Source organism: Syngnathus scovelli, chromosome 6, assembly GCF_024217435.2.
Source record: "Syngnathus scovelli strain Florida chromosome 6, RoL_Ssco_1.2, whole genome shotgun sequence".
Lineage (NCBI taxonomy): Eukaryota > Metazoa > Chordata > Actinopteri > Syngnathiformes > Syngnathidae > Syngnathus > Syngnathus scovelli.
In genome coordinates this window covers 8,816,446-8,829,264 of record NC_090852.1, presented here as the reverse complement: position 1 = coordinate 8,829,264, position 12,819 = coordinate 8,816,446, and the positions used below count along the sequence as shown (strand labels likewise).

Genomic DNA, 12,819 nt, shown 5'->3' with positions numbered 1-12,819 from the left:
TGTGATAAAGCATTTAATTTTTAAGGTGTAGTTTGACAAATAAAGAAAATGTGGTGTGGTAAATGTTTTATGCAATTCAGTTAAACATTTTTAAAATGAAAACTATTATTTTTTTTACCAAACTGTGTAGAATTTATGAATTATACTGCATTTAAATAATTCGGGCGGGGGGGGACAAACACTAGATAATAGATACTTTTTCCAAACGTTTCTACACAATAGTTTGTGGAATTAAACATGATCAAATTGATAGAAATTTATAAGAGAAACAAAATGTGTTTTTTAAATATATTTTAATAGCTAGAAATTAAAATGTATTGTTAAAAACATACTGCATGTAAATATTTTTAGCTAGTGATTTACATATTCAAATATTGGACTGTGCTTGAATATTTTTTTAACCATTTAAAAATATCACTCAAAATTAAAGTTAGGTACAAAATGAAGAGCTCTGCATTTCTTCAAGCATGCTCAGATTAGGTTTTGTCAGAATACAACTTTTTGAATTTATTAAAAATAGAAACAAAATAAATTATACAGATGTATACTATATGATACGAAACACACTTGGATTTGTTTAGTCTTATCAATTACACAATTTACAAAAAAAATGCACATAAATGACGAATCCTGATGAGGTTTGTGTCATTCACTAAATACCACTATGAAAGTTATAATAATTTATACAATATAATGATATCCTTATTGATTTTCAAATCCATATTTGGCCTGTTCTCAGACAAACATTTATGCAATTACCTCATTTTCCAACAGAGGTCGCTCTGGACACAGAAAATCAGCCTCTTTGCTCAACCCTGCAACACAGGAATCGATTAGGTGAAAAGTGGGACGGACCCCTGTCATTTGTGGGAGATAGGGCCCGTCTGGCCTGCGAATAGGGAAAATCCACGTATGTTGAATGTCCATCATAAACGTGTTGATAAAAACAAAATAGATTCAACTATATGTGTACACGCGCGTGCGTGTGCATGCGCGTCTTCACGCGTGAGGGGCTACCACAATACATGTTTTGATGGGTGGTGATCAGAGGTCAGAGGAGGTCAGAGGAGGCCACGCCTCCCCTGCCATCATGAAAAGGGGAAAAACAAATTCAACTGTCTTTATTATAAAGTCATTTTCCTTTCAATTTCAGTAGTTTTGTATCATTTTGAACCAAAATCGCTGAATTTTTATAGTTATTTTGAAACCGAAGATGATTCGCTCGGAGGAGCCAACTTCTTGCCTTGCCTCCTCTGAGGATCGCGTAATCACACGGCTGCCTATGTTGACAGGTTTGACAGCTAAACTTCTAAAAAGTTACTGCCTTATTTTTTTCTTTGTTGAGAGAAGCGAGTGACGTCACAGATCAAATAGCCAATCAGGAGGTAGGGGTGAGGGCGGGTGTGGCACTTTTCACTTTCACTTAAGCTTTTTCCCTAATGAAGTGGCCTGTGATTAGGTACACCTCATGGACACTTCAATAGGTACACTACATGAGGTTTAAAAAAAAAAAAAAAAAAAAAGAATAAATAAATAAATAAGAAAGTGTAGTGAACGATTCGGTGAACAATTCTTTTTAACAAATCTTTTGAGTGAACCAATTCTAAAGATTCACTTGACTGCACATCATTAGTACAAAAGAGTGCAGACTGCCAGGGATAGACAGGTCGAAACAGCCGAGTGGTTAGTGACATGGGCTCTTACTCGGTAAAAATCTGGTTCGATCCCAGGTTTGAGGATGTACGTAAACCTCGTTTTGTTTGTGTACACATTTGCAAACAAATTCAAGTATTTATGTGGAAATGCATAAGGTGGCTCCACCCCCAAGTAAAAAGTGCCACATCCACCCTCACCCCGACTTTCTGATTGGTTGGTTGATCAGTGACGTCACTTGGACACTCCATTAGGTACATTGCCATTTTCAAGTGTACTGGATAACCGGCCACTTTATTAAGGAAATATCATGGTCAAAGGTCACAGGTGTCAAGCTCTAGTCCTCGGGGCCGCATTCCAACATGTTTTCCAGGATTCCCTCGTTAAGTGCACCTGCGTGAAAGGTTTTAGCTCCTGCAGAACGTGAAAATGACCAAAATCTTTTCACGCAGGTGTGTTTAACGAGGGTAACTTGGAAAACATATTGGAACGCGGCCCTGAGGACTAGAGCTTGACACCTGTGAACTTTGACCATGATATTTCCCTAATAAAGTGTCCTGTTGTTAGGTACACTTGAAAATGGCGGTGTACCTAATGGAGTGTCCATGTGATTCCCTCGTTAAGTGCACCTGCGTGAAAAGTTTTAGCTCCTGCAGAACGTGAAAAGACCAAAAACTTTTCACGCAGGTGCGCTTAACGAGGGTAACTTGGAAAACATATTGGTACGCGGCCCCTCGAGGACTGGAGGTCGACACCCCTGGTTTAAGTGAAAAGTGTCACACCTGCCCTCACCCCCACTTTCTGATTGGCTGTTTGATCTGTGACGTGAGTCGCACACCCCATTAGGTACACTCCCATTTTTAGGTGTTCCTAATAACGTCACTGGTGGCGATCAGTGTGCAAAATACATTGACAAAAAATTCTTGAAAATTTTGCAAGTTTTCCCCAAATATATTTTTACTTGATTCCTATAACAATCTGACTATTTTAGTTAAATATGGATGGTATATTTTGATTCCTGTAAATGTTTCATAATTTAAAAAAGCTTGTGATATTTGGACTTTATTGCAATAACATGACTTTTTGTCTTTTACCTTTATTTTTTAATTTTTTTACTTGTTACGTTCATTCTCACTTTTTTTCCCAATCGTTGGAATGGAATCTAATAAATTACAGACGCGTTTAAAAAACAAAAACCTCTCTTTTCCATATACCATACAATACAATTTTATTCATATAGTGCATTTCACAACAGCTGCAGCTGCAACAAAGCACATATAACATCCCACACATCACATACAACCACCCCCGTAGTCATCCAAACTTCTCTCTCACATGGAGGAACGAGAGGTAAGCTGTTGGACATGGGTGGGTTGGTGGTGGTGGTGGGTGGGGGCTCACATGAAGAGTGTGAGACCATTTGGTCCACTTAGTGAGCGCATAACTGGGGTTAAGTGTGCAGTTAAGATGCCAACTTACTGAGCCAAAAACTCATCAGCCAATCACCAGGCGAGACTTCCCCCCCACCACTGCTGCCACCACCCCCCAATTCAATTCAGTCATCTGCAAGTTGACGTGCTGGATGCGGTTGTCCATAGCAACCTCACCATCAATGCGGGGTGCATTTTTGGAGGAATGGCTGAGTCTTGTGTGAACAAAGCCTTTGTGTGTGTGTGTGTGTGTGTGTGTGTGTGTGTGTGTGTGTGTATTTGTGCATGTGTGTGTTGCTTTGAGTTCGTGCCAAGAGTTGTGTGAGTACTTTTCATAATCTGGCAGTACAGAATGTTGCGCACACATTCACACACAAACTCTTTTAAAAAATTCTTCAAACGTATGACTTAGTGCCATTAGTGCGTAATGACCAAATTCAAATACAGCCATAAATAGTTGTACAGAAAAGATCACAATACTTTGTAAAAGACACATTGGGAAGCAAACCTCCATCGTGGAAGACATGTTTTGTGCTTGTGTGTGTTTTTTTTTTTTTTTTTTGGGTGGGGACTTTTTTGTAGTTGTGCTGTGTTCTGTTGATAACTTTTTGTGTTATGTTCTGTTTTTTTATATTGCTTTATATTTTTAGGTTATGCTTGTGCGGATTTGTTGTAGTTTTTTTTTTTTCTAATGTGTCATATTCGTGTTTCGATTGTTTTGGTCTTGTATCTGTGTTGTGTGCTTTGTTTCTGTTTTGTTCTTTGTATTGTTTGCATTTTGTTGTGTTTTGTGTCAATTTGTATTGTGTGGTGTTGGTGGTTTTGTTGTGTTGTTTTTTGATTTAAATAAGTAAGATATGTTTAAGTATGGTGTTGTGTGTTGTTCCTAATATGTTAGTGTTGTTTTGTGTGGGATCGCTCCTCTGCCATGCAGCTGCACCATTTAGCATCCGGATAACACGTTACGGGCAATAATCTCAATGCACGTGAACGCTTGATGTGCTTTTAATTGCAAGATGGACAAGGAAAGAAGAGGGGGAAATGCTAAACTGGCATAGTGTAGATCACTCTTTTGTTTGTTTTTAAAATGTTTAAAAAGTGACCTTTTACAATCTCCACCCGAGCTCTATCACACTTACATAATAAGGCACATTGCCATATTGAAAACATCACAGACACAAAAGAAGACAGATCAGAAGAAGCAGCTATCACTCGTCTCTTTCCTCCAACACAACATGTGTTCATCCAAGCACAACTTTTATTTCAGTAGAGAACTCAGAACGACAGTGGGCTTACTCCATTTTCGCAAACACTGAATCCTGCAAAATGCCAACATCGCAATTTCTGTCCATCACCCACAAGAAGTAATTGTTGCCTGATAAATGGCCGATATATAAACCGCCCAGGATTTAAGCAGCCATAAAACTTTCAATCACTTCCCTGGCAAGGTAACAGAAAATGGAGTTAGCCCAATGTGGTTCTCAGTGGCACAATCTCCTTATTTTGCTTGACATTTAAGTGCATTCCTGGTTGGTAGTGGTTGGTATTATAAAGTGTGTCTTGTAATAAGTTACACAATATTTGGACTGTTTTCCCGTAACAGTACATTTTTTCACCTCATAATGATTAAAAAATCTGGTAAGAATGTTTTTTTTTTATATTATCTTTATATAATCTTTGTACTTTCCATTAGTGTTTCTCTTTTGTTACAAATTTTCACATCCTTCTTTTGGTAAGATTTATATAAAAAAAAATTAGAGTAATACTTTCTGATGTTGTAACATTTTGTTCTCTATTCTTGCAATATAACATTTTTGTAATTTTAACTCTGTTCCAGCAACATTGCAGCTTTGTCCCCTCTTAATATTATGATTTCATTATTATTAATATGTTGTAATCTCCAGTGAGTCTAATTTCTGTTCCGGCAAAGTCAATCACGGCATTCATCATCTTTTGTATTTCTGCTATTGCTTGGGTGAACACACGATGTAACTATGGCCATTTGAATAAAGGGATTCCTATGATTAGACTATTTGTTTTATATAAAAACAAAAGTATCAAAAGCAACATGAAAACATACATTATGTAGTTTTTTTCACCTTCTTTTTTGTACATTGCACTCACATTCAGTCCTGCCCAAATAGTGTCCCACACATTGTGCTGTTTCAACCGTGGGCCATACAACACAAAAAGGTACACAATAGAAATGCAAACATTGGAGTATTATTATTATTATTATTATTACAACGAGAACCTACAAAAAGACCATGAGAATAATCATCATAACAATAATAAAAAGTCAGTGGGGTATTGCAAGGGTCCGCTTCCTTACCTGCATCATGTACCTATTTACATCATAATAACAAAGCTATTAAAAAAACTAAAGGCTCCAAAAGAACCTCCTAAAAATGTTTTTGTTTTGTTTTGTCTTTTTTGATAGTCTACTTAAAACAATGTCCCTTCAATGTATTTACAGGCCTTTTAGAAAATAATTTAATTACAGATACACACTTTCTACAATGCTCGGACCGGAGAGTTACGGAGGCTGCAACAATAAGTAGGGGCCAATAAAACCTCATTGGCTCATAGGGCCTGAGTGGGCGGGGCTAACAGTCGGGTCAGGGTCAGGTGGGTTACATGGTCACAGAGATGAAGTAGTAGAATCGACAATCTCTCTGCCGTTGCACACAGTTGGGACGTAATGGGCACTGACGGAAACTGCAAAAACAAAAAAGAAAAATTTGATAAAAGCCACATTTTAGACTTAGACAAACTTCATTGTCATTTTGTCTGCACATGGTGCATAGAAAACAAAATTTCCTTGCATACGGCTTACAACAAAGTAGTGATATTGCAGTTGAATAGAAGTAACATATCCTATAAAAAAATATATTCATATACTATATATATATATATATATATATATTAAAAATAAGCATAAAGTGCAGCAGTGATAATTATGCAATAGGGCAAGTAAGCAAAACAGTATTTAAGAGTGTGCAGAGGAATGCTAAACCATGTATTAAACTTCTATTTAAAGGGTTTATACAAGTTCAGTAAAGTTGGTAGTGCGAGATAGTGCAAGATAGAGCTCCGTAGTGTCATAAAGTACAGTTCTGTGAATGTGTGATGCAGAGTCCAGTTTAGAGCTCATTTGCTATTTATGTATAAAAAGCCTTTTAAGGGACCGTGGCCAAATTAATATGAATGGTTTGATTGGGAGTAACGAATTTGTTTAGCTGGAAAAATGTCTAAAATATGAACAATACACCTTTATAGTGATTTACTGCATTTGACTTTAATGACTTTAATATTTTGATAAAAATAAAAGGAACAACCTATCTAGCAAGAAACATGAACTGGAAACACTTTATTTGGCGACAAAAAAAGGAGGCAGTGGGCCAGCTGTGGCTCCCGAGCTTCGAATTTGACACTTGCCGTGAGAGGCGTAGGATGCGGCGGCCGCCCCGCTAACACTGAAGCGGTTGAGGTTGAGCCTGTGACTGGTAACGTTCTTCTGGGGCTGGAACATGATGATGTGAACCTTGGGGGCAAACATGCAGCCGAGCACCACAAAACCACTGAGGCTCACCGAGATGCACATGGTGGTCGTCTGGACCTGGAAGCACACCCATCATAAAGTCAATAAATCTTTAGCAAATTGACACAACTCATGACGTTCTCCAGTAATGAGTTGACTGATTTTTTTGTGTCTGTTTTGGGTGGCTGACTAACTTTAACTGTTAACTTTTACAGTTTGCTTAACTTTAACTTTTTTAGTTTGCTAAAAATAATGTTTCCTTATAGTTTTGTGATAATTCTAAGGAATGCATGTCATACTTTGGTAATTCACAAAGGTTGAATTGAAGCAATTGGACTCTTGTTTTTGGATTTTTTTTTCTTTTCGTTTTCTGAAAATGCTCATGAATGATCATTACGCTAAAAAAACAGTGTTTCACTCTTCCTATCATTCAATAAGCGACTGAAAGTGTATCAGCGACTGTTTGGGATATAATTCACTCAAACATCGATTCAATTTTCAGTTCCCAATATCAATTCAAATCTTAAATGACTCATTTTGCAACCAAAAGACGTTTGTATTTGAATATTTGACATGGCGTTGCGAATCAATTCTTTTTTTTTTTTTTTTTTTACAAACGTGCATATTCTAAGCAATTCAAATCAATTTTAAATCAATTTTTGACGAATCGTTACATCCCTGCTGACTGTGGCTCTACTCGTCCACATGAAAGCATTACAGTACAGAGACTTAGCCTCTCCATATTATTTTTTGAAATAAGATTAGTCACCACTCAGAAATATTCCATTGGTCTAAATTTTTAGAACAGGAGAAATATCAATGGTATGTTTGCGTCTGGTGAATGGTAGTAAGTACTCTGTAGTCACTGGATGTGACATAGAAGATGGGCAGAAAGGCCAGCCAGATGATGCAGGTAGTGTACATGGTGAAGCCAATAAATTTGGCCTCGTTGAAGTTCTCGGGGCACTTCCTGGTCTTGAAGGCATATCTACATAGGACACAATCATCAGAAACCCTCCAGTGGTGACAAATAACCAGGTGTAAATGCTGCTTTTAAAGACAAGTGAACACCAACACGGAGGACGAAACTTACACAGTACACAGGATGACCAGGAGTACGTCGTAGCTGAGCGACAGCAGCATGCTGGCGTCGCGCACGTTGCACTTGAGGATGACCGTCTGCCGGCGCTCGGGTAACGTGAAGCGTCGCGTGCCTGGAACTTCCAGCAACAGCCACACGGACACCATCACCAACTGCACCGAAATCAGGCTCAAGCAAATGAAGACCTGTGATGCAAGGTGAGAGGTTAGGATCTCGTTGAACTGCGTACCTGATGTTGTTTTGGACATTTTGGCCTTTGCTGACCTGAGAAGACGGGCTGATGAAGCGTGGCCTGGCCGCGCCCGCTCCGTCCTTGACACCGCCGAAGATCCTGGCGATGCGGTTGGTCTTGGTGAGCAGCGCCGCATAGCAGACGGCGAAGGATGTGCCCAGGCCGAGGCGGCGCAGGGCGCAGATGGCCGGAGACGGCTTGGCCAGAAAAAGGAAGGTCATGGTGTACGACATGAAGACGCCCAGGAGGAGGATGTAGCACAGCTCGCGGCCTGACGCCTTCACCAGTGGTGTGTCGTTGTGGCGGACCAACACCCACAGCACCAAGCCCGTACACATGAAGCTGAAGGGGTAGATTTAGAGTTAGCATATCATGTATCACTATTAGTTAGAGTTTGTGGATGCAATTGAAAGATGTACAGAGCACACAGGAGACAGGGGACACACGCTTTTTAGAGGGCAAATGTTTTATTCTTCTCGGCTGCCTGATATAACCAAGTGAGGACTCATAACTGCAAAAATGTGTTGGGACAAGTCAGGATATCGTTGTATTAACTGGAGTCATAACTTTAGTGCTGCATTAGCGTAGTTTTGTTCCGACTTCTATATACAAACTAGCATACCTCCATCCAAACCAAAATTAGCATTGTAACCATTTGTTGGAGCACAGACACGATGCATCACGACTCACCCCACACAGGCGATGGTAATAGGCCCGATGGCCCACGCGTCTTCCCACATGATGTAATCCTCGGGGAGCTCGTAGCAGGATGTCAGGTCGTCGGTGGGCCACTGACCCGGAGCGCAGGGCGAGCATGTGAACTCGTCGGCCAAGTATTCATGAGGCTCGCATGCGGTGCAGATCCAGCAGCAGTACTCGCCTGAGAGGCACACAGCAAAAAAACTCACGGTGATGGGATTTCTTTTGCTCCCCGACTGACAAGAGTTGGTAAAAATGTAAGCAACGGCTATCCCACCTGCCTGCATTTTCTTCATCTCATTGCGCTCACAAGGGTCGCTGCACTGCGAGCTGGGTGCCGCCTCCTTGGGCCACTGAATCAGAGCGCCATTAAGACTCAGACTCTCGGCCCATTCGCCGACCGGCACGTAAGCGAAGCGCTCGCCTGAGCGCTGGTAGCTGAAGATGTTGTAGCGGCCCACGCCGTCGCCCTGGGAGTCGAATTTGACGGCCGTCTCGCTGCCAGCGGGGGAGAATGGGGCTGAAGAAGAAATGAAGTGATGAGTGGACAATTACACTCATGCCACAAGATGATTAAAGCAGCGAGCAGTGATGAACGAGCTCTCGAATCTTTTTGAATCCTCAATATAACCATAAAACGGCATACACCGCCCACATTACTTGGCATGGGCCAAAAAAGATTACAATTTAGCATCACTAAGCTGTCTAGGATACTTAAATCAGATTGGGGTTTGTTTGTTTGGTCAATTTTTGTTGGAAGATGCTAGCATGTAAACAGAAGAGTGAGGACGGAGGAAGCCGAAATGCCATAAATGACAATCAAGGAGGGAGAGAGTTGAATTTCTAATCCTAACCACCATTTGTAAGGGTGTAGGCAAAAAAGAGGATACCGAAATTCTGATTGTAGCTTATTTAGAAAAAAAATGGAATTTGCCATAAAATGGGGTTTTAAATTAGCAATAGACTTTTTCGTGCAGCATGTTACAATGGGGGCGGCTCGGTGGCGCACTGGGTAGCACGTCCGCCTCACAGTTAGGAGGGTGCGGGTTCGATTCCACCTCCGGCCCTCCCTGTGTGGAGTTTGCATGTTCTCCCCGGGCCCGCGTGGGTTTTCTCCGGGCACTCCGGTTTCCTCCCACATTCCAAAAACATGCTTGGTAGGCCGATTGATCACTCCAAATTGTCCCTAGGTGTGAGTGTGAGTGCGATTGGTTGTCTGTCTCTGTGTGCCCTGCGATTGGCTGGCAACCGGTTCAGGGTGTCCCCCGCCTACTGCCCGATGACGGCTGGGATAGGCTCCAGCACGCCCGCGACCCCCGTGGGGACTAAGCGGTTCAGAAAATGGATGGATGGATGGATGTTACAATGGACATGTCCACTGAAATCTGTGTCGGTCGAAATAATTTGTCTTGGGGGCTACTTTTTCTAAGTTTGCAAACGGTGCATCGTTGGTAAGGCCTGGTGCTCGGGCCCTCATAATAAAATCGCGTCTGTGGTCGATGAGGCTGAAAAATTCACCTTGAGATGTTTTCATCAAGTATTTGCAAAGAGGCTATAAATGCCTGCTATGCTTGGCCATGTCTGCCTCTATCAATGGCCTCCAATCTGTCCCCGAGGCAACATCGGCACAAAAATCACAGCTCTGCAATGAGATCTGACAACACCTCACACCGAAATGCGTCATTAACAAAGGGCCCGTAAAATCATGGAGGCGTGGAGGCAGAGCGTGAGATCCCTGGGCATCGCTCTTGCTGCCCACTCGCTGATGGAATTGGCTTCGGGGGCTCCTCTGTGAGGGCGCTACGCTGAGGAAAAGCGCCAAATTGGTCCGTACACAAGTTGTTAGGAGAGGATTAGCGTGGACCCCGAGGACATAGAGCTAGATTGGAACATTGGCGGCGAGCAGGAATGGTAATAGAGAAGCCTGCCAGGAAAAGCAGGACCTAAGATTTGCCGGACGGTGACAAGGTAATGTCGAACATGACACCAAAACAACCTACTGATTTAACACAAATGATGTCAAATGACACACCAGAGCATCCATATCAATAGATGAGGGCTAAATAGTAACCCTGAACCCTTAGATGCACAAGTGATTGGACCATTTATGACCCATTAAGGGATCCAAACTAGGGTTTCAAACTAGGGTTTTAAACTAGAGTTAGGGTTTCAAACTAGGGTTAAAAACTCAGGTTAGGGTTTCAAACTAGGGTTTTAAACTAGGGTTAGGGTTTCAAAATAGGGTTTTAACCTCAGGTTAGGGTTTCGAATCAGGTTTTTAAACTAGAGTTAGGGTTTCAAACCAGGTTTTAAAACTGGGGTTGGGTTTCGAACTAGGGTTTTAAACTAGAGTTAGGGTTTCAAACTATGGTTTAAAACTCAGGTTAGGGTTTCAAACTAGGGTTTAACCTCAGGTTGGGGTTTCGAACTAGGTTTTTAAACTAGAATTAGGGTTTCAAATTAGGGTTTAAAACTCGGGTTAGGATTTCGAACTAGGGTTTTAAATTAGAGTTAGGGTTTCAAACTAGGGTTTAAAACTCAGGTAAGGCTTTTAAACTAGGGCTAGGGTTTCAAACTAGGGTTTAAAACTCAGGTTAGGGTTTCAAACTAGGGTTTTAAACTAGGATTATCACGGCGCGAATCCACACCTCCACAGTCACCGGCTTGGAAGCGCAGAGCGCTGACATTTTACGTTGCGCAGAGCTCAAGCTGGCTAAATTATAAAAAAATGAAAGAATTACAAAAACCACATCCTATAACTAGTGAGATATTTGCTATAAGGAAAAAAAGGCAGACCGCTGGCTCCAGCTTGCGTGTTAAGTGGCTCAGGCTAGCTGGGACTGGGCTGTGAGTGGCATTTAAATTGAAATCTCAGCTGGCGTTGACAAGCTTCTCCAATGGTAGCGAGACTTACTTTTATGAAATCCATAAATCACAGAGACAACATAACTCTAACGTTACCGTCACAGGAAATTCTTCTTGTCAAGTCTATTTCGGAGTTTGGGGGGAGGCGATAAATGTTGGGGTGACAGCTAAATGAAAATGATTTAAATAAGCCTTGATAATATCTGCAGACGAGGAGAGGGAGATATGAATCCATTATACTGCCAAGTTGGCAGATAATAAAGTCTGTTAATAACACTAAAGCAATAAGACAAGCTGGGCCTCTTATTGGACATCTATACACACCAGCACAACAGTTGGCCACTGATTATCATAATGGCGGTGCCTTATTAAAATCTATGCTGAACCCTGATTAGCGATGTGTGTATAACGAAAACTAGAGATGCCCCATTTCAGAGGGCATCTGCCAAAACTTACACCAATGACCTTGCTTGAGTGGCTTCTTTGCACAGCTCGTGAGAGGGCTAACGAAAAACCTCGAGAGTGACGAATGTCAAGCTGAGTTCAATGTGACCACTTGTCACAGTGGGCGGCGGCGCTTTTGGGCTAAGGCCTGATGCCAAATGCTGACATTCATGCTAACCCTGAATCTACATCACAGTGACAAGCTAATATCATGTTCAGCAGCTTTAAATTTTAGCCGACATTGGGGCTTAGCTTCTAAGTACAGCAACCAACCCATGCAGGGAAAATATGCAAATAATTGACACTTATGTAAAAAGGTTTGCTATTGACTATAGATAACGCAAGATGTCAGCAAAGCACTTTTTGTATTAGTTATGGCGGGACAAGATTAAGTTCCTTCCCCCCCCCACAAAATAATAAAACAATATTTTTCTACTGGACATGACTTTTAAATCAAAAAGGCAAATTTATGACTGCTGAACTGTGACTGTGTGGGGGGCACTGTATGCTTCAATAAGGGGCTAATTATTGTGTAATAAAATACTGATGCATTTACGGCCATCATTCTTTAATAAATCACAACGGAAAAGATGAATGGGTAGTCTTTCAACAGCCTGTATTGGCAAAGCAGTAAGAGCATAGTACTTTAACGATTTATTATATACTAAAGCAGAAGGAATTGATAAAGGCTGTAACACTAACCAACAGTGATCAAATAATTTATTAGGTGCCGACCTCTGTCCATGAAAAGATGGAGTAGCTGCTTAAAGTGAGGAAAAGGCGGCCAAATTGGCAAAAAAATGCAACAAATTCAAAAAAGGGGTAGAAATTGAAAACACAGTTGATTCTATTT

General features: G+C 41.1%; 1 protein-coding gene across 1 annotated transcript in view; it reads right to left on the bottom strand.

Annotated features, from left to right (window-relative positions):
- Positions 1 to 2,864: 2,864 nt before the first annotated feature.
- grm3 (glutamate receptor, metabotropic 3) overlaps positions 2,865 to 12,819 on the bottom strand; it is a 29,313-nt gene continuing 19,358 nt past the window's right edge. The window contains exons 7-13 of the mRNA XM_049721981.2: positions 8,935 to 9,177; positions 8,649 to 8,838; positions 7,991 to 8,300; positions 7,718 to 7,911; positions 7,480 to 7,612; positions 6,522 to 6,702; positions 2,865 to 5,801 (exon numbers count right to left, since the gene is read on the bottom strand). Coding sequence (XP_049577938.1) covers positions 5,725 to 5,801; positions 6,522 to 6,702; positions 7,480 to 7,612; positions 7,718 to 7,911; positions 7,991 to 8,300; positions 8,649 to 8,838; positions 8,935 to 9,177 — 1,328 coding nt within the window. The 3' untranslated portion in view covers positions 2,865 to 5,724. The remainder of the gene's footprint in view (positions 5,802 to 6,521; positions 6,703 to 7,479; positions 7,613 to 7,717; positions 7,912 to 7,990; positions 8,301 to 8,648; positions 8,839 to 8,934; positions 9,178 to 12,819) is intronic.